Source organism: Alosa pseudoharengus, unplaced genomic scaffold, assembly GCF_046254945.1.
Source record: "Alosa pseudoharengus isolate Yale_2024_CS ecotype anadromous, Long Island Sound unplaced genomic scaffold, YU_APseudo_1.1 YU_APseudo_1.1_scf_23, whole genome shotgun sequence".
Lineage (NCBI taxonomy): Eukaryota > Metazoa > Chordata > Actinopteri > Clupeiformes > Clupeidae > Alosa > Alosa pseudoharengus.
The window spans coordinates 19,531,284-19,558,020 of record NW_027468685.1 but is presented as its reverse complement, the minus strand read 5'-3'; the positions used below and the strand labels follow the sequence as shown (position 1 = coordinate 19,558,020).

Genomic DNA, 26,737 nt, shown 5'->3' with positions numbered 1-26,737 from the left:
GTGTGTCTGTCTGTCTCTCCGACTACATACATGTGGACATCCACCGTACATCATACATAACTACAGTAGTATACATAACACCTTCACATGTATACATTTTTGAAAACTAAAACAAAACAAAAAAATTAAGTTTTCTTTTCGGCATGTAACATCTCCTTATAATGCAGACATGTAGACCCATAATAAATGACACAATACTGTAAGTTGTTTTGAAAAATACACTTCTCGCCTTTTCCCAGACCAATAACAGAGACATACCATAACATGCTACCACTTAATTGAGAATGTAGGGGGTTAAAATAAGGAAAGAGAATCAGTTTCACTATTTTACTACTTGTTACCCTTCTGCCAGCTCTCACGTCATGGGCTCTGTTCATAGAACAATAGAACAATTTTAAAGAACATTGGGTCATATGACCAGTCAGAGCTGACCGCTATTGGGTTCTCTTTTGAAGACGAGGGTGGGGTGCATGGGTAGAGTCACATCATATGACTGTGCTGTCTGACGACCGTTGGTCTGTGTGGTTTTGTCAGTTGTTTTAGCCGGGTGGGTTGACTGTGCACAGGAGCTCCAGAGCTCTGGTTACAGGGGGGCCCACGGATCCCCCAGAGTTTGTGGAGAGGCCACGAGTTCTGGACTCCACTCCAGGCAGTAGCAGCCTGCTACGCTCAGCAGTTTTTCCTCTCCACTTGCTCTGCATTTTTAATGGATGTAACACTTCGCTAAATGTTATATAACCATCGAACTTCTGTATTTGGTTTCCCCCCTGTTTTGGGAGAACATTCCAGTCTGTGTGAAGACTGCTGGAAGTTACTTGCATTAGTAATATATCCCAAAAGGTCCCTATATTAAACATGTATCCATTTTGCTTGGGTTTTGGGGATTCTGTTTCACCATTTTGTCGGGCGAGACGTTTGCGTAGATTTCAGCAGCACAATTTTGCTTAGCTCTTGACAGCCTGTAATTTATTCAAAGGGGCTTAAGTTTTCATTTTCAGAGCAGTTTCACTGTTTCTGAGGTTGGTCCAACACAAGCAGTGGAGGTTTGTGGGGTTGGTCGGTTTTATGGCGCATTCCAAGTGCTATAGATCTTCAGGTTTTGCCCGTGTTCAATATGAGGGACCCACGCTGTTCTCAGGCTCGCTTCAGAAAGGCTCCACTTCAAAAGTAAAGACACAGATTTGAAGTTACCAGTGTTAAACCCTGTTTCTAGTGTAAGAGGAAACCTCCCTAAGATAGAAAAATGTACTGTATGTTTTAAAAACTACTGTATTCATTGGAACACATAACTGAAAAATGAAAATAGATCAAATTGATAGCTATGTAAAAAGTGACATTAAAATGTATGACAGATGACTAGGTAGTGAATAAGTTACTCTACAATGTGGATGAGTAAACTTTGTGTCATTTTGGCTATTGCTCATTACTAAATTAGTAAGTTACTGAAGAAGTACTCATCACATACTGTAGCATCTATTCATATCCAGACTAAATGATACGTGTGCGCGCTCATCCATAATCTCCCCCATCAGAATCGACTGCGCTGGCATTCTCAAGCTGCGCAACTCGGACATCGAGCTTCGGAAGGGCGAGACGGACATCGGGCGAAAGAACACCCGCGTGAGGATGGTGTTCCGAGTGCACATTAGCCAGCCTAATGGAAGGACCATCTCCCTGCAGGCCGCCTCCAACCCCATCGAGTGCTGTAAGCAGACCTTTCAACGTGCCTTCGCCCGTCAGCATGACACTTCCAACTTGAAAAGTTTAGAGACTAGAGAACTAGAGAAAGATAGTGAATATTCAAAACTTACTCAAAACCTAACGAGAAAGTGAGAATTTGGGAAGCATGGAGAACATGCATTAGCCATATTTGACAAATACACAAAAGTTTGGATCAGCAATACAGTATATAATGTAATGATATGCACTAAGCTGTAGGTAATTCCAATACCTGTCTTCACTTCCAGATGTAGAAATAGATTTGTTTTTCTGTGAACTCAGGAACAAATAGTCTTGGTAGTTGAAAGGGCAGCTGCTTTATGCCATATATTTACATTGCAGTATTTACACTGCAGTCTGGCTGCAGTTCTACCTTAGAAAACATTTTGATAGGAAAAGGTGTTTATGAAGTAACTTTATGCTGACAAGAGATTATGAACTAGCCCATAAATGGTATGAACAGGGCTTGTCTGACACCAGTCAGCATGGACACAGTTGCACTTTTATGATCTAGAACAAAAATATATCATTTTCTAAAAGGGGCGTGTGTCTCCCCCTTTCAGGAAATTCTCCCTGCCTTGGGACAACTTGGCCCCCGGTATATCAGGGCATTACTGGGTCACTGCTTGTGTATTTATTTCTGTGAGAATTACACTTCTGACACTCAATAGCCAGACAATGTTTTAGCAGAACACCCTGAAGAGAAGACAATAAATAAATAACAGTTGAAGTTTCCATGTTTTAAAGCAGACATAAAATTGAACAGCAAAAACATGGCTAGAAATCAGTGTGTGTGGAATGGTCACATCTGACCCTTGTTATGGGGATTTTGTTTTCGCCTGACCAAAATCACCTCACGGTTAATCTTGTGAGCTTTCAAAGACAGTCACTAAATCACAGTAGTCACTACAGTGAGATTCCACTGAGAGAATTGTTCTACCACTAAGTCAAAAGAAAACTCACTGAACTCTGTCTGTTTACAATTGTACCAAAGAAATAAAGACAATTCATTTTGGTAGCAGGAAAATAATTTATCGCAAACATGGCCAATTAAAAGAAAGAAATGGGCAGAGCGCTCACTGTGGTATGACCTATTTCAGAGAGAGAAATAAAGAAAGAGAGAGACAGAGAGAGAGAGATAGAGAGAGGGAGGGAGAGAAAGAGAAAGAGAGTGTGTGAACAGGTGATGTCATGATTGGAGCAGCAGGACTGCATGGTGAATAGGTCATCTAGTCTTGTCAAAACTCTCTCAGCAAAACTCTCTCCCCCAAATACCACACAAGCTTTACTAATCAGTCACACATATTGGCCTTGTACATTATGTCTGCTTGGATCGAGTAAATGATTCCCCCACAGCAGTCGTAAATGAATCATCCCTTTAGTGTATGTGGACGTTCCTCTGCGTGATGCCATTTGTCATTCCTCCCCACAGCCCAGCGGTCAGCGCAGGAGCTTCCCTTGGTGGACAAGCAGAGCTTGGACAGCTGTGTGGCCCCAGGGGGGGAGAAGATGCTCCTGACCGGACACAACTTCCAGCCCGACTCCAAGGTTGTGTTTGTGGAGAACGCCCAAGGTAAGGGGAGGCTCGCACTGCCAGGCGAACGAAGGCAGCCCCTGAAATCTGGAAATTGTCAGAGAGGGTAGAGAGAGAGGAGAGAGAGAGAAAGAGAGTGTGTGTATGTGTGCGCCTGTGCATGCGTGTGTGTGTGCGTGCGTGCGTGCGTGTGTGTGTGTGTGTGTGTGTGTGTTTGTATGTGTGTGTGTGTGAGCCCAGGCACTCCCAAGGTTCCACACAGTGTGCTTTACCACATGTTTATGTGAGCATATGTGTTTGCTAAGGTTTAAAAGTAGGATTACTGACTTTATGTAAGAAGGAGCTTGACAAGTGTGTGGTGTATATGCATGTGCGTGTATGCATGCACATTTATGTGTGTGTGTATTTGTGTGTGTGCGCGTGCATGTCTGTGTGTGTGTGTGTGTGTGTGCGCGTGTGTGTGTGTGTGCGTGCATATGTGCGCACTCTGTCTCCCATCCAAAAAGAGAACCCCCCCCTCCCCTCCAGAGCCACTCCCTCCTTTTCCCTCTCCCCTCTCTCCCAGCCGTCAAAATATCCCTCGATCCGCCAGCAGTCCACATGTGGTCGGCATTAACTGCAGTATTTTTAACTCCACGGATTTACATTTGCCCAAGTTTCCATTGCCTGCACGGCCCAGGAATGGCTCCCAAACACAGAATCTGCCGTCTGTTGCAGACCCTGCCACTTGAGTGTTTGTTTAGATTTCTCTTTCTGTTTTTTCATAATCCTTTTTTCTTCTCTTTCTCTCTCTTTCTCTCTCTCTCTCTCTTTCTCTCTCTCTTTCTCTCTCTCTCTCTCTCTTTCTCTCTCTCTCTGGTATGGAAACAAGGAGTGCCTCTCCTTTCCCCAGATGTTTGGAGTGGAGGTTTACAAACAGCAGTTTCCTTGATTGGCTTAGAAAAAATATCTGGGCCCCGCACAGGCCAAGGCCGAACGGCGTAAACACATTTAATAGTGTACGGCGGAACACGTGGAACCGCCACAGGAAGGTCTCACATTGTTCCACCTGTAAGGGACGGAAGGGTGCCGTTGCTTATGAGTTTTAGAACAATCCAGAATCCGTTGTTGGAAATAGCCTAGTGGGTGTGAATATTAGGATGCTGGTGTTTCCCCGCATTAGACATTTAGTGAAATACATCTAATAGATTTAAATGAAATGTCTTAATATGAATAAGAACAAAAAAGCACAACATTGTTTACTTAATGAACAGCAACTGGTTAATTGATGAGCTGTCACCCCCTCTCCCATTTTTTTTTTTTAAAATGAGATGAAGAACTCATTCAGTCTTCTGTAGTTGTGCAGCTTATTTAAGTTTATGCAACTTGTCAAGTGTCGCATTTCACTGGTGGGTTGTAGCTACTGAGAGTTTGTTTACAAATGTGTGTAGCAGGTGGGAGTTACACATTGGTGGTGGTTAGTGAGGTTTCCCCTTCACTGTAATGCACTTTGGGTGTCTTGATAAAGCACTATATAAATGCAAGTTGTTGTTGTTGTTGTTGTTGTTGCTGCTGCTGCTGCTGCTGTTGTTGTTGTTGTTGTTGTTGTTGTTACAACACACTCATTGGTCAGAAAAAAAATGTAGGGTTTACATTTGGTCATAGAAACACACCAGTTCAGCACTCAAAAAGATGAGTATGTTATACCAGTTTCAACAGAGTTACTATAGGGCTCGTACAACCTTGTACAACTGCATTACCATGACAGCAAACCACAGAGCACTGGTGGAAGGCAAACTCTCCTTGGGGAGAGCTGGAGATAAGTGGACAGGCTTTAAGGCCCTGGGCTGCCTTGGACCGGGGCATCCCTGGGTGTGTGCACTTGTTTTTGATGAGGGTTTCCCTGCGTCTGGCACTCGCCTCAAATTCTTGGGCAATCCTGCGATGGAAACTCCCCCCTCTGCCTTCTCATTGGTTTCACAGAACATACACACACACACAAACAATCCAATCGCTGCTTTATAGATTAACCACTTATGGACCACATTCTTAAAGATTATTGTATTTACCAAACTTTTGGCTTTTTGTTTTGCTGTGTCGTATTTTGACATTTCACTTTAGATGCCAGGCAAGTTGGAAAATATGAGTTCAGCACTGAGGCAATACAAATGTATTGAAAATCCAGCAATTATGTTTTATTTTGGATTTTTTTTATTGTATGGAGCCTATTAAAATAATGTAATATAAATGGCCTGAAATACCTTCACAAAAACACAGTTAATCTTATGGAGTTTTTAATCAAACAAATACGGATAAGTATAAGTATATATACTCTTTTGATCCCGTGAGGGAAATTTGGTCTCTGCATTTATCCCAATCCGTGAATTAGCGAAGCACACAGTGAAGGATTTGGATTTGGATTTTGGATTTGGTACATTTATTTTCTTGAACATGTAGACATTAACAAATAAAATATTTAAGAATCAACATAGACATAGACAACAAAAATAAAAATGAAAAGTCACATTTTGTTCAAAAAAAAGGAGTAGAGGTATTTACATATATATATTTACAAACCTTTTTCTTATACTTGCACATTTAACAGACATACCTCCGATGTTTATTTATATTCACAAATAATATATATTACATTGAAGATTAAAATCACTCTCAGGATGTACTGTAGCAGGTTGAGAGAGAACACACAGAGGCACATTCAGAAAGAGACATCTTGGCTGGACAGTGGAATGGAAATGGCTCGAGACAGCATTCGAGGGTGATCCTTCACACTCTGTGGGCGTTGAGCTGAGGGGATGTTTATGTTATGCGGGGGGAAACGTTACCCTTGGATGATGAGTCACTCTGAAGGGATTCCCTCCTTTAGCTTCCAGAGGTCACAGGGTCACTCTTACACCATCTTGTAAAAAGCGCCTCCTTTAACATGGTCCAAACTGTATCCGTACTTTGTGTCCTAGGCAATTATTTATACATGACTTTTGTTGGTCATAGGAGGATTCTGTTTCCATATTGCCACTTTGAAATACTTTTCCGTCATAATATCATAGTAGACTCAAAATGTTTTTGGTTTTTCATTCGGATTACTGTTACTATGTTATTGTTGATGGGAGATATGTACGTGACTCAGAACATTCAGAAGGGAAATTAAATATGTGTGGAGGCGAGAGGAAGGAATGGAATCAGCGAAGCGCTGTGAGCTGAGCTGTGCTGGCTGTAACAGGGAGCGAAGTGGAGAAATACAGTATCTCTTTGAAATGAGAGAAAGAGAGGGGGAGAGATGAAGAACAGGCCAGAGAGCGAGAGAGAGAGAGAGAGATTGTTATTATTCTTCAGGGCCCCACAGAGAGGTCACGTGAAGGGCGCTGACAGCTGACGGCTGCCACCATTTCAGAGCACTACAACACAGCTGGCCTGGGCAGGTACACTCCAGAGAGAGGGAGAGAGAGAGAGGGAGAGAGATGTGAACCCAGACAGGCTTGGTTATTTTTGGCCTGGGGTCATGTCTGTGAGAGAACGCAAGTCCTCTAAGTGGTGATCAGGAGACAAGAGCCGGCTCTGTGGTGAACTGAGTCATATTGCCAGGGTAACAGATGAGTGGTGATTCACTTTGTGAGAAAGCACACTTCAGGTTTGTTTTTTCTTGTTGCCTTTGTTGATCTAGTGAATGATCACAAGGATGTGGATTTTGTTTATGTATTATTCTCTGTGTTATATTGCTTTGAATAAGCAGTGCTGATTTATTTCAATATGTAGAAATACAAAAGTTCAACCCTACACTTTAAAGTAAATTGTTGATTTCGGCACTTTGTGAATGACAAAATCACACTAGCATGAGCAAGAAATTAATCTTAGCACAAAAGTCCTGCCTGATATAACCAGATATAAACTTTATTTCAGTTTATTCCAACAAAAACTGAACTCAAAGCAACAGGCGGGCAGCGCTAGGCTATCAAAAAACAACATATGTTAGCATGTTTCTTTGAAGAAAATGTGGCATGTGGTATCGGGCTTAATGTACTTCAAACATGGCCGAAATCTGATAGGGCTGCGTGATTGTGACCGTGTAAAGACATGAAAGTGCTGGGCCTGCGTTGGACCCGGGTTCCATCTGTTCAGGAGACACGCCAGTTAGAGCAAAATTATGTTGCATCAAATTTTGTCCCAAAATTCCATTGGTGATGGTGGAAAAAAGTACTCCTTATCAAGTATTGCCTGCATACCTTTCCAAACAAGGTCTTCGACTGAAACCAACCACTGGAGTCCATTTGGGCACTGCAATTACATAGTAAATAGAGGGCACTGTACAATAAAGTGAGAAATAATTTGAGAAATACTTTTGCTGTAAACCCTGTGAGTATCAGGTTTAATTCCCCAATCTTCAGGCGAAATTCACAAGGTCAGCACATTGTTTTATGCCAAAGTCACTTCAAAGATTTAATTAAGCGTTTATAGAGAAAGATGGCCACAACTTAAGATGGGTTTTGTGGCTTGGCCTCTCTCTTTGCCTTTCACAACAGCGTCCCGTTTTCATAAACAAATTACAGAAACAATAACCCAATAATGTATTTCTCCCCAGAGATGGTTTAAGCAGAAAGCTAGAAGCAAACTAAAAACAATTATCCCTCAGCCTTAATATTAGGACAAGGAGATCGCATCCCTGTCCCCATGTCTTGCTTTTTTTTTCTCCTCCAGTCCTGGAAAAGATGCTGTGCTGTGCCTGTAAATTTGTTTCTGCTGTGATTACAGTGGCTTTGGGGGCCGTCTGTGTCTGTGTCTGTGTCTGTGTGTGTGTGTGTGTCTGTGTGTCTGTGTCTGTGTGTGTTTGTATGTTCCCGTGTGTGTTTTTTGGGTAGGTGGCATTTGACAACACTGGCGTGCGTCTGCCTCATCTGCGTGGCATGGCCAAGGACAAAAGAGTCCATTCATAGCAACGGCCTCTCTGCTACTAGTCAACCAGTGGTGTGTATGACTGTGTGTGTGTATACACTATTTGTGTGCTTTTGAGGATGTGAGTGTGCATATATATAGGTGTATATGTGTGTTTACACACGTGTGTGTGTGTGTGTGTGTGTGTGTGTGTGTGTGTGTGTGTGTGTGTGTGTGTGTGTGTGTGTGTGTGTGTGTGTGTGTGTGTGTGTGTGTGTGTGTGTGTGTGTGTGTGTGTGTGTGTGTGTGTGTGTGTGTGTGTGTGTTTATGCTTGGGCTCCATCCCCCTGCTGTTTCAGGCTGCAGCGGCCGCACCAGCCGAGCTCCGCTCTCTCTCCCCCGGTCCAATTAGACAAAACAAGGGAGCGTTTCATTCCCCCCTCAAAGCCAGGCACTGCCCCCACCCCACCGCCTGCCTCTCCATCTCAGCCTCTCTGCTTCCACCCTGCTCCACCCAAGGGTCCAGGGATGACAAACAGCAGTCGCAGTAGCCCCAGTTGACTTACCCCAACCCCACCAACCAACCAACCTCCCCCACCACCCCCATCCACCCTCACTCACACACACACACACACACACACACACACTCCCTGCCCTCCGGCTGATTGCTTCAGCCCAAACCCTGTGCCTGCCTGCCTGCCTGCTTGCTTGCTTGCCTACCACAGTTGTGCACAGACTCTGTGTTGTGTCTGAACCAGGCACGGTTATTTGTGTAAGGAGGGAGGTGTGTGTGTGGGAGAGAGAGAGAGAGAGTGGGAGAGAGAAAATGAGGGATGCAAGAGTGAGGGAGGAGAGTTGCCAGCAGAGAGAGAGAGAGAGGGAGGAAGGAGGAGGAGGAGAAGGAGGAGAAAGGGCGTTGGTGAGGGGCCAAATAAAAGGAATGAGAAGGAGTGATGTGGCACGGAATAGGGAGGCCATGAAGTGTGAGAGCATTGGTTGTGCCATGGTGTTTTGCATTAAGCCAGCCATATTAAAAGCAGTTATTAAACCCAAAAGCAACAAACAAGCAGGGTTTGGGATTTATGCCTCGTCAAAAAAATTGTGAACTCTCTCTGACACTGATATCTATAACTTTTGAAGGAGTTATATAACAAAAGAAGGAAGATTCATTTCAGATTAATCATCAGTGGCAGATCAAAAATGCTTCGCATTTCGCATCGCACAGCCGCTACTTTGAAACCATCTGCTATTAAATCACAGCATGATCGCTCCGACATGAGAGAAAAACATGTTTACCCCTGGCGCGTCAACCTTACAGCTCTAAGGTTTCCCTCCTGGAGGGATTCCCAGAGCAGGACAGGGGAGGTCGGAGGAGCGAGGTTTCCTCCAGAGAGGAGGGGAAAGGCGAGAGAGAAAGAGAAGAAGAGAAAGGGTGTGGGGGGGAGAGAAAAGGGAGAGAGAGAGAGAGAGAGTTAAGTCTTAAGTCTAAGGGATCTGCCACATCACTGCCTCAGTGAACCTCAACTCCACATCTAACGTGTGGACGGCCACAAATTAAGTGGATGCACCCACAAATTACAGACTAATGTTGTGATCCTCGTCCATCACCCCCACCAGCCACACACTTAAGTGATGGAATGCCCATTACTGCACTCAACTATATGGCCCGCATGGAAGACACCATAGGGGATCCGCGAAAAGCAAAATATTTTGCACAGAACTTTATTTTTTTCCTGGAAAGGCCGAAATTGTCTTGAAGAATGGCTTAAAGAAAACAGAAAATGGCTTAAACAGTGATGAAAACAGCAAGCTCTCTTCATCTGTAAAATTAACTCAATCCCTAAGGCCTTGACTGTGGTAAGAGGTCAAGACATCTTCTAGAAGTCTTTTAAAAACCCATCCTTTAAAAATGTGTAGATTTTGCTCTGAGAGGGATGGCATTCTGTCACAGAACAACTAAAAACTCAGTAACGATCTACTTTTCATTAGTTTTTACTAATGAGCGATTTTACTAACCGCTGCAAGTGAAGGACAGTGATTACAATGGACTGCTATTGTGAGGACTACCCTCATGTGTGTCTTATAATCCTGGGAGGTATTCTTAAATGGGAATTCTAATGTTTAGTTAGCCACAAAGCAGAACACCTACAGTTTAGTTGACTCCACCAAGCATCAGCTGTCACAACAACTGGCTGCCCTGTCTTTGCATCTGGAAGGGATTTATTCAGATGTGCATGGATTTTGAGTGAAAGTCTTGGTTAGTAGGGAAGCCCTGTTAACTCATCATGTACTTCAGAGACTCTTAAGAGAATATATTGTACAACTTTCTTAGTAACAAATCAACATTTGTACTTATGTTATATATGAATACCTAGCTCTTCATAATCCTCTTATGACACAATCATAATTCACCGTGTGGTTTATAAATTAAGCGATTGAAGATGAAAAGATTTTTTCCTCAACACGTTTCACCCCTTCCTGCACGCCACCTTGGCACTACAGACACACCAAGCCCAAAGTCACTAAGGCCCACCAGTCAGCCTGGCGTTGTCTGCAGACACCCTTCCATTCACATGGAAGACATGGTTATGATGTCAGTTCTATTTAAGACGTTGCCAGCCCATCAGTGCTGCGACCCAAAAGGCGATGGTTTACGTGGTTTCATTAACCAGTTAAGGAAAAAAGCCAGCCTGCTGACGAGTGACACTAAAAATAGCAAATGAGCGTTTAGTAGCTCTTTTGTCCCTGGCTGTTGGTGTGCAGCTTTGGAAGGATAAAAGGGACAGTTATTTGGTTGCCACAATTTGTGGCTAAAAAAAGGGTTGCATTGAGGCATTTTATTGGGGATGACAAATGATTGATGTTTGGAAATGGACTCAAAGAGCAATTTATTTTACTTTTTAATTGGTTGTGCATTATTTCATGAACCCTTACGCCGGGTACTGATGTGCAGGTTTTGTTTGTCATGCAATAACATCTGGTTGATGACGTCCAGTGAGGAGGTTTGATTGAAGTTCATCTGTTCAGGATGGCTTATTCCATGACGAGACGCCATTAAGCTGTTTTTCATCCTAATATTTTCATAAATTCCATGCACTTGGCCTCTCTCTGAGTCACTTATTACAGAACATTGATAGTTGCTAACAAATAACCAGAGTCAACCATTTTGTATGTTTTTTTTTTTTTTTGCAGATGGCCATCATATATGGGAGATGGAAGCCAAAGTTGACAAGGAAGCCTCCAAATCGGTAAGCCCTTCTACCTCAGAGCAATTAATCATCTTCATGCAGATTTATGCAGATTTTTTTGAGGAGTCTAAGTGCTCTCTCAAAGCTCGAACTTGTCATACTAGCCTATCAAATCCAAATTGAGAATGAATGCGCTTATGGTGTCCAAAAATCACATTCCATATTTTCATCATGCTTTAGTCATAGCCTGTGAACTAAAGGAGCATCACATTCACCTTAAATAATGTGTCACTAGACTGCTTATCTGTTTTTAAAGTGATTCTGTACTATATTCAAGACCTGCTGATTTGACAAAGGTATATAGGACTTATAGTATAACCGAGGGAGAAAACCTGGTGTAGGATTGACAGAATCTTTGGAGAAATAATTATCATGGGAGCAGTTGGAAAAGAAATGACAGAGAGAGAGACAGAGAGAGAGAGAGGGGGGGGGGGACAAAAACATTTTTTCCCAGTTCCTGAGGGGCTGTCTGAGGGGAAGACTCAGGGTGATGTGAGACACCTGGAGGCCAGAGCTCCCTGACAGGCTGACTCATCAGCAAGCCCCTCTCTCAGACCTGAGGGGAGGGGGGGGCACAAGAGTGGATTAGACAGCGTCTGTGTGCGCTGAAGTCTTTGCACCTGCTCCAAATCCTCGATACCCCCCCCCTCGCCGCCCCAGTCTATATCTACTCTGGCTGAGCGTAAGCCGTTACAACACGTCTGGCTGCAAACTGTCGGCCATTTACACCTGGCTCAGGCATGCTGGACCGGGCCCATTTTAAACAACATTGCAGCATCTGTCTAGCCAAAGCTAATCTCCACATTGTCCTCCTGGTCGCAGGCAGATGGGAGTCTTTGTGTGAATGTAGCCTTAATGCCTTCCCCCAGGGTTCAAGTGAGGTTTTCTCCCTACATTTCAATGCTGTTTGGATTATACCTATTCACTAAAGTGTCCTAATGTGTGAAATGTTTTCATGGCTAGTGGAATGACCTGCCATTCTCTAACAGAAATGTTGGACAAGGAAAAGATAGACTCGCTAGAAAAGGCATTTTGGAGTTCACTGGGTGTCCATGTAGCTTGAAGTATAAGGGTTCAGGTTTGAAAATAGTCCTTGAATCATAAAACATGTTTAATGGACTATGTCCATCCTGTATCTATCCCCTATAGTAATTTATATGACCGCAAGCTCCTCCAGGGCCTCATTTAAACAGAAACTTTTGCCTTGACCCAGCTTAACTGGATGACCATTAAGAGGTATCTATTCTGACCAGCAGAGCAGTTATATCTGGCTCTGTTCACCTTTACTTAGTATCACATAATACATCTTTCTTCATCTGGAACTCCCTCCAACTTTGCAAAGCACCGACAGAGGATCTCTCCTGACTACCTCTGACAGATCATAGATCAGTGTTTTCACCTCGGAGAGTTAGAATGACCCGACAACACTTCTGATCTGGCTCAGTCAGGCCTCACTCAATATCTCATCATGCGTCCATCGCTCATCCGTAATGTCCTCCAGATAGCGGACTTCACTTCTCATGGCCAGCTTCTGCAGCTCTTGTATCAATCCCATCTCACTGGGTTTTTGATTCTTTTTTTGGTTTTAGCTTTTTAAGTTTAAAGATGGTTCAACTTACTTGGCCTGCGCAGCGCAGCTGTGACATTTGCTAGGGAAGTTCAGGCCTGTCTGGTCCGGTGTGGGAAAGGCTGTTAGACAGCTGGGTGAGGAGCTGGAGAAACAAACTGTCTGGATGGCGAGGAGACGCTCTTGGAGCCAGGGAACGCGGCGGTGCAGGAAACGCCAGCAGCATCTGCCGTGTGAAGCACGACTCATCCTCTCGGTCGGGGTGCATATTTGACCAGACAAGATACAGTGCAGGAATAAAAAGGGAGATAAAATACACATAATAAAAAGTTTTAAAAGCCCCGGGTAGCCTAACTGATTTATCCAGTACAACATTGTAATCGGTGGTTTGGATTTTAACTGTGGGAACTTTACAAATATTTACAAATCCGCGACACAAAAATTTCAGCAAGTTACTGAATGACTCACATGGCTCCAATTATTTAAACAATGGCTGACACAACATGAAAGGTCTGGATTTTAATTGGTTCCAGTTAATATTTGGTTCATAGATGGTGTATTTTGTATTTCGTCATGTAATCCCAACAATTAGATATCAAGTATGGGAAAATATTAAAACTGAAAAATGTCTGTTTATGATCTACACACAGTAAAAAATGTTGCTTACTTGTTTGTGTTGCAGACAAGCTTGTTGGTAGAAGTACCTACTTATAGGAACCAGAATATTGCCAGCCCGGTGTCTGTGAGCTTCTATGTGTGCAACGGCAAACGCAGGAGGAGTCAGTGCCAGCGCTTCACCTATCTGCCACCCAAAGGTAAACATGAACCTCTTCTAGTAGCTTCAAACTAGCACTTCTGTCAGGTGTCCATTTGCCTCATTTCTAGATTGTGTTTTTAAATGATTATTCACACATTGAAACCCATTAGTCACTTGAGTAATGGGTGAATTGTTGTTCCACACATTATTACCCATGATTTTATTTGGTAAATCATTTACTTTTGTTGTTCCATGCTTCCCATTACACAATTTATTTGGTGTTTTGAGATTTTTTAAGAATATCTCCATTAAGCGCTATTCTGAACTTGAGTTTTTAAGAAAAGAACAAAATAAAAAGTGGAGAATGTTTCCATTGTTATAAAAGCACCACCATTAAACTTGGTCTTTTCCATACCTGGTAGAGTGGCTATAGGAGCATTAATAGGCCATTGCTTGGGTGGGGCTCTAATATGGGAATGTGAATTGGATTGCCAGATGAAATAACACCATAGCCAAAGTTGGAAGGCCAGCGCCTAGCGGCCTCAGGGTTGAGGCTTCAGACACAGTGGAGAGGTTCATAGGCTCGTCTTAGAGCCTACTGTGGCTCTGGGTTGAACTCCCTAATGGTGTCCCCTTGTGTGTGCCTCAAGGAAGAGGAAGGAAACTTGGGAAGTCTAGTAGGAGAGATGTGTATTTTCTATAAGATTTCTGGCCTACCGTTACGCTTTACATTAGGGTTTCTGGGTTTGTAAGGCTTTACAGTCTAACAGTCCTTCAACAAACATTCAGCAACATTAAGCACTATCATTAAACCCTTTTTGATAGTATTTAGCTACAGCATTTATTTAATGAATGGATTAATAAATGGAAATTGATGGAATACAGAACCGCAACTGAGCTAATGTCCAGAACAAACAGTGCTGAATTATGTCACTAAATGTTATACCAGATTGTTTGAGTACAGTTATTGTGGTTTGATTGTACAAAACCCTTCATATTGGCACAGTAAAGTAATACACTGAAGGCTCTGACTTTGTCTTTTTTTCTTTGAGGGTGTAGTTGATATCAGCCAGTCCCTACTTCAGGGAGTTTATTTTGTACTTATACTCATTGCCAGTGTTGTGCTATGGTCAATGAAAAGGTTCATAGTTAGCCTGTGCTAATTAATCTCATGCAACCGATCTATTATTCATAGCTGTCAAAAATCGAACAACACAAACGCTCACCCCTGCGCCGCTGTTACTGCTGATAAAAGCTTTCGTAGCCGCCCGCTAGTTAGCGTGTCTCTACGTGGGTCCCGCTCAACTTCCTCTTTTCCGCCTGCTGCCACTATTAATAAGCGTCTGGTTTCTATTTTTCACCAGCCAGTTAGGGTGACTGTGAGTTCTCTCATTCTCAGGTGGTGTTGACACGATATTTCATAGAACTGGAAGCTTGTGTCCCTCTGCGTGTGGATGTGGTTTGGTCGGTGGTTCATGAAAGGGAAGCAAAAACAGCTTTGATCTAAACTAAGGAAACGTGGAGTGTTGCTTTTCTCTCTCTCTCTCTCTCTCTCTCTCGCCGAGATGTAAATATTATAGATAAGGCCATGTGAGAGATGCTTTTAAGCCGGATTGGAAGTCTTTGCCAGTAAACTTAAAACTTTGACTCAAACATTCTCCAAAACGACTGAGTATTCATACACAATCCAAATAGCTTCTGATTTGGCCACATATTCAGCATTTGACACATGTATCTGTATACAGATGTAAGAAAAGATCCAAGGGAAATAGGCTTTTTTCATTTTTGGAAGCAACTAGAAGCCTTGTGGTGATTCATCCATTTTCTTTTTTCAAATCAAATGTTTTCAATTGGGCGCGGGCGACTCACTGCTCCGGACACACAGGCCCATTGATGAGCGGCTGTTTGTTTGGCCACCGGTATCCAAGCCACCCGCCCATGTCTCTGCACATGCTCACTGAGGCCGGTCATCTCTAAACATGGGCATATTCATTAGTATTGCTTAGATTCCTAATTACTAGAGTAGAATGTGATGTTTGGTTTGAACAGGGCTCTTTTGTAGGAGTCTGTGTCTGTGACTCAACTTGACCCGCTCTGCACTAGAATTGAAGGTTTACCATATATGTCCAAAACATGGTGCGTCAGACTAGTTTTTCTTTTATCTTTTATCCCTTCATCCGACTCTACAGAGATATTGTTCTTTTCTTTCTTTTGTAGTTCCAACTATAAAAACAGAGCCGCATGATGACTATGAGCTCCCTCAGCTGTGTACCCAGCATGCACCTGGCTTCCCTTTGCATTCGAAGCCTTACTACTCCCCGCAGGTGCTGACCGCCGCGATGCCTGTTGACCCGAGGCCATTTGGCGTTGCCGGCCCCCAGCGTCTCGGAGGAAAGCCGTCCTCGTTGTCCTCCCCCGTCTCCAGCTCGTCCCTCAGTGGCAGCCCCAAGCTCCACGACCTGTCGCCCACGCACTTCCCCAAAGGGCTGCTGCTGGGCTCCCCCCAGCCGCCCGCAGGACCCACACCTCCGCCGGCCACGGCCTCCGCCGCACAAGTGTCGGCCATCCAGGCGACGGCCGCCGCCTGCTACCAGCAGTCCGCTCTCTTCCACCCGCGGGTGGTCTCCGCGCCACACCTCTCCCCCGATGTCATTGCCTCGACGCCGGATCGCCCCTTCAGCAGCCTGTCCCCGTCCCACGCCCCCGCACACGAGGTGCCTGCCTCTGTCTCTCCACAGCCACCCAAGGGGTCGCCCAGGAGAAGCCTGTCCACCTTCCTGCCCCAACAGGGGAGCCCCTCCACACTGGCCGTCAGCATCAAGCAGGAGCCTCAGGAGCTCGACCAGATGTACCTGGATGATGGTGAGTGGAACCTCGAACTCCATAACATGCATTAGACGTCATCGCTAGAAGAGGGCTCTGAAGATTATATGGCACCAATAACCTATCAGCTGCTCAACCAGCAACTAGTACAATGCTTACATGTATGATGCACACTGTCCATATGTATAACTTGCACTGTCCTTCTGTAGCTCAACAGCCATTTACCAGCAAGTATTCCTTTGCTTTTCACATCCCCCTTGTCGAAGCCTTCTCTATCTGCTCATTGTTTAGAAACCGAAGTCATTTCGTAACTACAGTGCCCAGAAGCTCTGGTGGAATTATGAGTCATTGTCATCCCATTCTGTATGATACCAATCTAATCACTCAGGGGACCAAACAGAGAATTATTTTGGAATCGCCAGCCCCTTAATACGCCCCCTCCCTTCCCCAATTACTCTCCACCAGGACCCCCTACTCCCCATACATCTGAAGATCTATGTCCACCGTTCTCTCAGAATGCCCTTCGAGAGACTCCCAAACATCCCTCCTGATGGAAATGCTTACGAATCCTGGCCGAGGGCCTCCGAGTCGAGGTCTGCTCCAGGAGCTAGCTGTGCAATGGAGAGATGGGGGTGGGGGGACGCTACCATAAAGCATATATGGACCGGGCGGCGTGGTTTTGGCCGCGGCCCCAGAGGAGAGTAAAGGGCCAGAGTGGGGATCCAGTAGAGTGGGAGCCAGAGCAGTAAAAGCCTGCGGTGAGCAGGGGGCAGATACACAGGGATTACGTTCTCAGTTTACGCACTGTTCAAGGCATGATCTAACAGTCGCTTTTCCTCTAAACCCCCTTCCTCTCTGCCTTTCTTTCTTTCTTTCCTTCATTTTGTGAAGGGTCCGCAGTGAACAGTTCCAGAGATTATTCTTGCACATTGCAGTGGAGATAGCTTTATTTTGAGCAGGGGGAAAAAGCTTACAACCAATGCATGTATTGGTGGAAAAAAACGACTTTGGTTTTTGGTCGCAAAAATATTAGGTGTCTCTCCACAAAACCTTTGGTGTTTATGGGCAAACTGCTCTCAGGAAAGGGCAGAGTGATGGCCATCGCTTTTATAGATGGTGCTGACAAAGTTACTTTCTGGTATATAGTATATTCATCTTCCAGGTGTCTTACTTTCATTGAAAGCTGTCTAATAAATACTTTCATTGAAAGCTGTCTAATAAATACTTTCATTGAAAGCTGTCTAATAAATACTTTCATTGAAAGCTGTCTAATAAAGTGCAAAAGTATGTTGGCATAATTTTCAATCAGAGAGAGAAAGCAAGGAATAGAGTAGTTACACAATGTAATCAGAATAAAAGGAATAGAGTAGTTACACAATGTAATCAGTCTTCACTATTTTCTAACTGACTTCTTCAAGCATGTTCTTGGGTTTCATTCTCCATCTTCTACTTTTTAATACATCCTTAAAATGGTTACAGTGGATGTAGGGCGGTGTGCATTTTTGTGCAGTGTGGCGTACACATTTATTATTATACAGCATGTAACAGTCCCAAAGGTGACTGGTCTGGAACAAATGAAAGAGATTAACTGCAGTAGACTTGCTTGATCAGCACATGTCAAATGAGAGCTATAGAGAGAGAGAGAGACTGTGAAGGTCCAGAGATTTTTATCACAGATGCAATAAGGTGGCCCCAAAGCTCAGATATCGACTTCAATGTAACATTAGTAGCGGTGACTTTCTTGAATGATGCCTTTGTTTATGCAGCTTTAGTTTACTGTTGATTGGATTTGCTGCAGTCTAGGAGTATTTTCAGAGCACTCATTCATGTTAACCACATGAAGTGTCTAGAGTATTTGTTTCTTAAATATACTGTTTATCTTTCACTTTCTTTTAAACATCTGCGACTCATTCAAAAATAATTTGGACTGTTTTCATTCCTTTGTGCAGACATGCATCAAACAACTCAGTTCGAGACAAATTAAGGGTGCATTTACCCTGCCAATACCTTTGCTGACGTTTGTCTGGTTCATCATAGTTTGTGTTTTTGTAGCTGTTTGACAGCAATCATTCAGAGAAGTCACAACAAGAGTTTGACCAAAACTGGTGTATGGATCCATTTATGGGTGAATTCACTGAATTGTAAGGAATCCATTCTGTGCCTAGGCACAAGTTGTCAAATGACAGACAGTCATTGTCTCTTCTTAAGTTCTGTATACGTTTCTGCTCAATTAATTTAGCCATTTCTTTGGCACCAAAGGGGTGCGGCGTGACCTTGACGGCAACAACAATTAGCGCCCGTGAGACCATAGTCACAGTGGAGTGCCTAACGAGGTTAACAGCACTCCGCGGGTGATTGTTTAGAAGTTCCTCATCTCGCCACTGCTTCCTGTGTGCCGAGATCAGACGAGTCCGTCCGCTCGGCCGCTATCGGACACAAACACCTGTTGCTTACACCAGCCCTGCGCCGGAAAACGCATTCCTGGATTACTTCACATCCACATCCGGCTGGGAGGCGCCCGCTTTTCCAACACAAAGTGCTGCTGCTGCTGCTGCTGCTGCCGCTGCCACCTCAACGCTGTTGGTCCACTCTGTAGATCTGCATATGGTGGAATGCTTGACGTCAGGCTGCCGGGGGTTCTAGGGTTCATGGCTGCAGGGACTGCTGGAATTTTGCTCACATTTGCACCATAATTCAAAACACATACACTGTATCCACTGATAATTGATGAACTATTTAATAGCTATTATTCAAGAGGAAATTTCAGACATATTGAGCAGATTAATGTTTGGTGCCCCGCTCCACTCGAGACAGTGGCTAGAATAGAACTTCCAACTGAAATAAATGCGCTGGACAAAATAAACAACTGCAGTGATTGGTGTTTGTGTACCATGTATTTGTTTCTCTACTAGAGAAGCAGTCGCTTAGCAACTCCCCTCTTTGGGCATTTTTGCATACACTTGCGAAATTTTCATGGACTCTGGCCTAACTGATAACTAATACTTGCTTGCCATTAAGCGCCATCACCAAGTCCAGATACAAATACCATGCAGGTCAAACTAACATGCTAGAGAAAGGGGAATATATTGGGTTCTGTCTCTTTAACCGTGAGTAACATTAATTGTGACCCTATGTGCTTACAAAAATACAAAGCTTTCTAATTAGAACTCTAATATGAAATGTTGCAGTGGCATAAAATGTTTCCCATGGCAACACATATCAACAGATGGTTGCCCGAACAGGAAGCCCAGTGGCTCTCTGCTCTCATTCAGCTGGTTTGGGATCTGCCGTCATCCCTGGTGTCAGGACTTTTTACAATTATAAATGGAACGAGAAAGCTGGCCGAGGATCTGTACTGTGTGTCGCTGAAACGCCAAGTGCAGTTGGGCTGTTTTTGAGATCACTGATCAGACAGCAGTGGAGACAGTTGGTAATAAAGACAGCACCCAAGATCAATCCAGCAGACACATGCAAGCACTCATACACACTCACATTGTGCTCTTCAGTGTCGAGAGAAGATTATTGTTCTATGACAGTGATTTGTGGCACATATGCTGATGGCTGAACAAGACAGTTTAACAGTAGATCATCTGTTTAGCATAACAAATGGAATGTGATGCTCCAAAAGGCCTAAGTAGTGTCTCCTATAACACCACATCATGATATTTAATCACCAAAGTGATTAGCTGAACTTGGCCAATTGAAAGACTCAACTACCACATCTTCCTTCCAAAATATATCCTGTGTATGATTCTATGGGGCAGTTAGTGGGTTGACTAAGAGAGGCTACCTCACCTACACAGGGCTGAAGGTTAAAGGAGATAATCCCTACCTCTCATTTGAACCACGCTGGTACAGTGGTTTTCTCTGGACCTTAATGCACTGTGAATTTGCATCTCATTTTCACTGAAAGCTCGAGCTGATCACACACACACACACAGACACACACACACACACATTTTGCAAAGTGGCTGGTTAGAGGCAGTGTCAGGCGGAGGTCACCAAGGGTGCGGCCAAGATCATGACGGCCAACGAAAAAAAAAAAAAATCCGGGTGGCTATTGTTTCAGCGGCCCACTGGAAGGGAATTCCTGCTTTTCTAATTCCCCTTCCCCACCCCACCCCATCCCACCCACGCCACCACGTGTTACTTTTTCTCCCTGGGATACAGTTCACTCAGAGGGAATTCCGCTGCGGGAGCGCCGAGACGAAGGTTCCAGCCAGGGGCCGAGTCGAAAGAGACCAGCTCCTGTTTTTACATCTTCTGGTGGTCAGATGATCCAAAGGCCATCGGTGCTTCAAGGTCACCCAGCCCTTTCGTTTTAGTTCCCAGAGCATTTGCCACGTCTTTTTTGTGAAGCCCTGATGCTGTTAGGTCACCAGGAAATTTAATTGGTTTGAGTGGTGGAACTAGGAATTGGCCTTGATAATAATGTTGAAATAATGTTGACCAGAAAGATGTTGACCAGACATGGGTTTCCATAAAGACTTGAATAGGAAAAGCACTCCTTTAAGTTCTGGGGAACATATTGATTTAAATTCAGTCGCAGTGGTCATAGCAATGCCAATGTTTTATGCCATGAAACCTGATCGGATAACATTTGTGGTCGATTGCCTGAGAATATCCTGATGCATGGTATGGCACTGCATGTCCTATTTTTATTATGAGTCACTAAGGAAGAGATTGGTGAAGCTTCATCCTTCAATCAGCAGTTCACCTACGCAGAATTCCTGTTCATCTGGAGTTGTGGAAGACGGGGGCAAATGTCTCACAATACTGAGCATCCTGTCAGTAATTGACATCAACGTTTAAGAATGTGACCCGCTTACCCGTTGCTTTAAGAGCAGAGGAATGCTCTGTTTTGACATGGATATGGAGTCGAGGAGCCTGATAATGTACAACAGTAGTTGCACTACTAGGTTCGAGGAACAGTGTATCAGTGATTTTACGTCTAATTGAATTCCACTGGCAAATAGGGCAGTGCCCAGGTTTATCTGTCAAGGCCTCTGAAAGACACTTGTTTTACTTCAAAACATGTTTAAAGTTAAATGAACAAATCACCCCTCAACCGTATATCTTCTAACTTGCTTTAATGAAACCTGTCAAGCAGATCGACATGTTTCAGCACTAGGCTATCTTTAATGTCTACAGACAAATGACTGTGAAATTACTTACTTTATGAGGAGACTTAACATTGCTTAACATCGACTTAACATCTCTTAGCCGCTTATCCATCTTTCTTTTATCAAACAAGTGTGGAACTGAAATGCACTAATGCCCCCCACCGCTAACGGTACACCCTGTCGCTACAGTGTATGCAGAGCCTTTGCCCCATCTCCAGTGCTTGTCCGGCGCCATGTGTGGAGGAGGACTGTTTGTGTAGCACTGGGTTCCCGCTCGGGCTTCTCGATCCACTCCTTGGGTCATTTCCTCTCCAAGGCAAGCCAAAGAACACAGCAGATAGGGACGCATGCGGTCACCGCAGCAGTGTGTGAGAACCCGAGCAGTGGCAGAGGGCAGGAAGAAGCAGAAGGGAAGGAGAGAGTGAGAAGGAGGAGTGTGGGGGTAGATATAGACGATTAGTGTCTGAAAAACAAGTGGACATCAGTTCACACTCCTCATTTGGCTACAAGGGAAGATGGATGGACAAATTGTTGAACGAATGTTGAAATGATGCACAGGTTTAATGGTTTAACAGGTTTAATGCTCATAAAATGCACTACAGTATATTGCTGAGATTATGGTTTATTGACGAGAGAGCAGTTCTTCAATTTGACTATTTATATTTAAATATGTGTTGTTGTTGTTGATTGATTAAAGTTTAAATTATATGCCAGTATCAAATGTCAGCACACTCTGGACTTACAAATATGTTGTTATCTGTGTTTCATCCACAGTCAATGAAATCATTCGGAATGATCTATCGAGTATCACTGTCCACAGCCATGCATAGTGTTGGAGAGGCATCAAGGGACACAGGGGCTAACATGGACCCAGATGAACTTGAAAGAAAATTCCATACTCATCAACCTGCCCTGCATTGCTACCCAAGCACAAACAAGTCCAAATGGAGCCCTTTACAACCAAATTCAGACCTCCTATACAAGAAAAATTAAGCAATACTGGAAATTATTGCCTAAAAGGACAACTGGACCAAGAACTGACTTTTATTTCTTTCTTTTCTATCTTTTCTGTCATCGCAGAATTTAAATTATTCTCAATCCTAAATGTTTTTTATGGCTGAATGTATGATCAATTATCCAAAAAAAATATTTTATTTCTGAAAAAAGCTGAAGTGCTTTTAAAAGATGCCCATTAGAGCATCCATTCAGGCGGGAGAAACAAGATATAATTGACTTGTGGAAACAACTCACCTTGATGATATTGTGGCCATAATCTCAGCAATATTTTGGCAGAAGCTTTTGCTAGAGATGATATCATCTCAGTGTGTCTTTGTGATATTAGCCATTCCATCATTAATGTTTATGTTTGAACTCTTTTCCTCTAGCTATTCATACACAGCTGAAGAATAAACTGGATTTTTTTTCCCTTTTCTACTTTTTCTGGAAATTTCACATTTACTTAAAATGTAACTTCTTTTGAGGTATTAATTTATTATTTCATTTAATCTTTTTCTTATTAAGAAACTGACAAAGTGTTATGAGATCCATTTGCAGGTGCCCTTGACCTGCTAATTTCTTATGTACCAGCAGAGGATGATGTTGGGAGATGTTGAGATTGCAATGACATGGCTACTAGTAAGAGTAGTGTTAGAAATGTTTAGTAAGTAACTGGAATTGTCAAGTGTGATATACATTCACAGCACATGTTTGAGACACATTGAAGAAATCTGTAGATCCATAAGTGTCTTTTTAAACATTTGAAGGTTTTCAGTGAAAATGTTCTACCAATAACATCAAAACAATTTTTTAAACATTTCATCAATTGTGCCTTAACTTCTGGGCCTCGGACCAGAACCATTGATCGTGACTCTTAAGTGTGTATATCGCAATATGTATCTAAAAGGGAACGCTTGCTTGAACTATACAGGAGGGCACAGGCCACACAATATGGTGCACTGCATAACATGAGAGAGGGAAGACATAGTTGTGGTGGTTGTCACTGAGCGTCCTCTTGTGACTTGCACTGGTAGTGCAAAAAAATCAGAAGGCTTATGACTGGAAGTAATGTCTCAGACATGACTAACGCATGCTTTAGCTCTTATTTGTAGTCGAATTCTTTCTTTTCTAAGACTGAGACTGAGCATATTTTCAAGGAGAGGGCCATTTGTGTCCTCTGCTGTGCTAATATAAACTTCTGCATTTTTTCTACATCTTTTAATCCATATATGAAGCTACAAATATATGAATATTTGTAATGTGTATGACATTTATGTCTTTTTTATGTCATTTTTACACAATTTTGTACTACACTATTCTTAAGTGGATAATTCAAAGACATACAATTACTCAATTATTATTTACCAGCAAATAGTCTTTGGCAATTATGCTGTTGCAAATAATGCACCCAAGAATGTATAAAGTCACATCAGTGCTCTCTGTGATTGCAAACACTCTATACATGTTTGGTTAGTTCAAAGTACTGCAAGAGATTATATTCAGTTAAGATTGATTTCAGTAGTTGTCATCAACAAGAAAAAAATGTCCATATCAGTTTTGTTTTTCTTCATTACCAAACAATGCAGCTGACTTATACAACTGATGCCAAAGATTTCACAGGTGGACATCTTTGAAAAGACTGTTTGCACTTTACATTGTAAAAAACAAGAATCTGTCCTCTCACGCCTTGTAAAATAGCAACATTTTATCATGATGTTAATTCAAATAAAATCAATATACTCTAATGAAGAGAAATGTGTACATTTTGTACCGTGTTTTGAACGTCATCCATCTGTGTATACAGTAATGTCCTGTGTATTAGCCGCATTGTGTATAAGCCGCAGGGTAGTGTTTTATGCAAGTTAAAAAAAACAAAACCATATTTAGACCATATTAACTGCTCCCATGTATTAACCTCATAGCTGAATAAATTTGGCAAAATCTATGTATAAACCGCGGCTAGTTGGGAAATTACGGTAGTGTTAATCGAAGGAATTCTCATCAAGCCTGCATAAATCCTGTCCTAGCAACAAAGGTTGGGTTCTAGAGAAGCATTTTATGACTCTGTCTCAATTTTGCTCTCCAACTGACTTTGTTCTGGAAGTTTTGATGCTCGTCTAGGTACTGTTTTGCGGAACTAGCACAGTACTGGCTTGTTTCTGGCAACCTGACTGAAGCAGTCACATCACTTTCTTGCAGTGAAGCCTGTATTTCATCTGAAGAAGCTTGAGGTTTTTTCTTTCCATCCCGAGGCTGAAATCTTTGTTGGTCTGCCTGCCCATGACTTGGTATCAACCACTAATTATCCACTTCTTTATCAGACTTTGAACACTTCTGACTGGCATTTTCAAATCTTTGGATGTCTTTGTATATCCTTTTCCTGATTTATACAGTTCAACTACCTTTTCCTGCAAATGTGCAGAGGTCCATAAGTGCTATGAAACTCATTGACTATTTATACTGTAGGCTACACAACTACAATCAATGCCATAGATGAGGAAACTTACCCTTAATAGTCATTTCAATTGTCATTATTATTTAAAAAGGGCACACACAGTTATGTGATAATAAATGGCTTCACCTGACCACTATCCCTAAATAAAAGGTTTTCTTTGTGATCAGTCATATTTTCAAAAAACTAGCCAATATTTCACATATTCTGCCAGGGTATGTAAACTTATGAGCATGACTACCAACATTTCAAAGATAAATCAACGTTCTCCATAGTTATCCTAAAACCCATCAAATAATATTTAGTTGTATTCACAAGACAGATACATCAATCTTAATGATTTTGTTTCTCACACTGTTGCGTGCCATGTAGAGAGCATGCAAAATAATCCAAACCAAAATGTTTCAGCACCATAAATCAATTCGCTCCATTCAAATCATTCAGGCAACTATGATTAATGGGACCGAGTCAAACCAGGATCTCTTGAGGTTATCTGATGTTCTAGTTTGCATTATTTGTTTGTATTATTTCATTTTGTGAACAGGGATTCATTTCTTTTGAGAGATATTCAGCTTCAATGGCAAATGGATTACTTTCTGAACTCAAGTGATCCAGCAAATTCAACACATTTCCGATGCCCATATCCACTTGGACATCAAATCTTCATGTGCATTTTTGACATAACTGCGAGTGTTCTGGGACTGCCAATTGTCATACGCCACCTTTGGATCATACTGTCCAACGTACCTATCGACATCCTCAACCTCAACGTCTCCATCTTAAACATGATTCAGTGCTTCTTTCACATTTTCGACATATTCATGACTACTTTGCTCACACAGTATTTGGGACAGGCAAGAGACATTATGATGTGGTTTAGTATCACTGGAGGCCCTCTGTTCATGTGCATCATCTGTGTGGAACGCTACATTGCTGTGGTGTGGCCAACGCATTACCCAATGCTGAAAACGTATCGGTTCAGGGAGGTTTGCAGTGCAGTAAGCTGGGCAGTGAGTCTTTTGCTTTTCCTTACGGTGATTTGCACCAAGCAATTCAACCTCAACTCTATTACAAACACCATCTTAAACACAATGATTGCCATATTTGGGTTCAGTTTCTGCACTATAGTCACATGTAACATTAAAATTCTTCGTACACTGAAGAAGTCAGGTCCGGGTAGAGATGAGATGCACCCCATCAAGATGAAAGCTTTTCAAACAGTCCGCCGAATCTCAGTCATCCTTCTGAGTTGTTACGTTCCTGCGTCATTTCTAGCAAAAGTTTTAGTTCAGGACATCACTAAGGCCACTCAATGTATCATGATTTCATATTGTCTCAGTTTAATCCTGATGGCTGGCGTCCTTTACTCGTTCCTTACTCTCCACAGCAAAGGGAAGCTTTGCAGTTGCCTCAAGAAAACACCCACAGGAACATCACTGTAAGTGAAAGAGTCTCGGGTCTCCATGTCTACCTTACATGCAGCATCCTTAATAAGCTATAATTAGTATTAACGCATGCTTTCACTTTCTTTCAGTCCTTGACCATATTCCTGCAACATTCCCTCAACAATGTCCACAAGTGTACAACAGGACTGCATGACCATGTTCAGTGCTTAGACCTGTCAATCACTCCTTATTTAATTGTTGGGACTGGTG

The 26,737-nt window shown here is 42.8% G+C and overlaps 1 protein-coding gene across 3 annotated transcripts in view; it reads left to right on the top strand.

Moving 5' to 3' along the window:
- Window positions 1–24,385, top strand: part of nfatc1 (nuclear factor of activated T cells 1) — a 31,620-nt gene extending 7,235 nt beyond the window's left edge. The window contains exons 5-10 of one of the 3 annotated variants that reach the window (XM_076301937.1): window positions 1,533–1,705; window positions 3,152–3,292; window positions 11,309–11,364; window positions 13,614–13,746; window positions 15,906–16,550; window positions 22,409–24,385. In XM_076301937.1, coding sequence (XP_076158052.1) covers window positions 1,533–1,705; window positions 3,152–3,292; window positions 11,309–11,364; window positions 13,614–13,746; window positions 15,906–16,550; window positions 22,409–22,464 — 1,204 coding nt within the window. In that variant the 3' untranslated portion in view covers window positions 22,465–24,385. Of the gene's footprint in view, window positions 1–1,532; window positions 1,706–3,151; window positions 3,293–11,308; window positions 11,365–13,613; window positions 13,747–15,905; window positions 16,551–22,408 lie in introns of those variants that run through there. The other 2 variants (XM_076301938.1, XM_076301939.1) reach the window with 2 other exon arrangements.
- The last annotated feature ends 2,352 nt before the right edge of the window (window positions 24,386–26,737 follow it).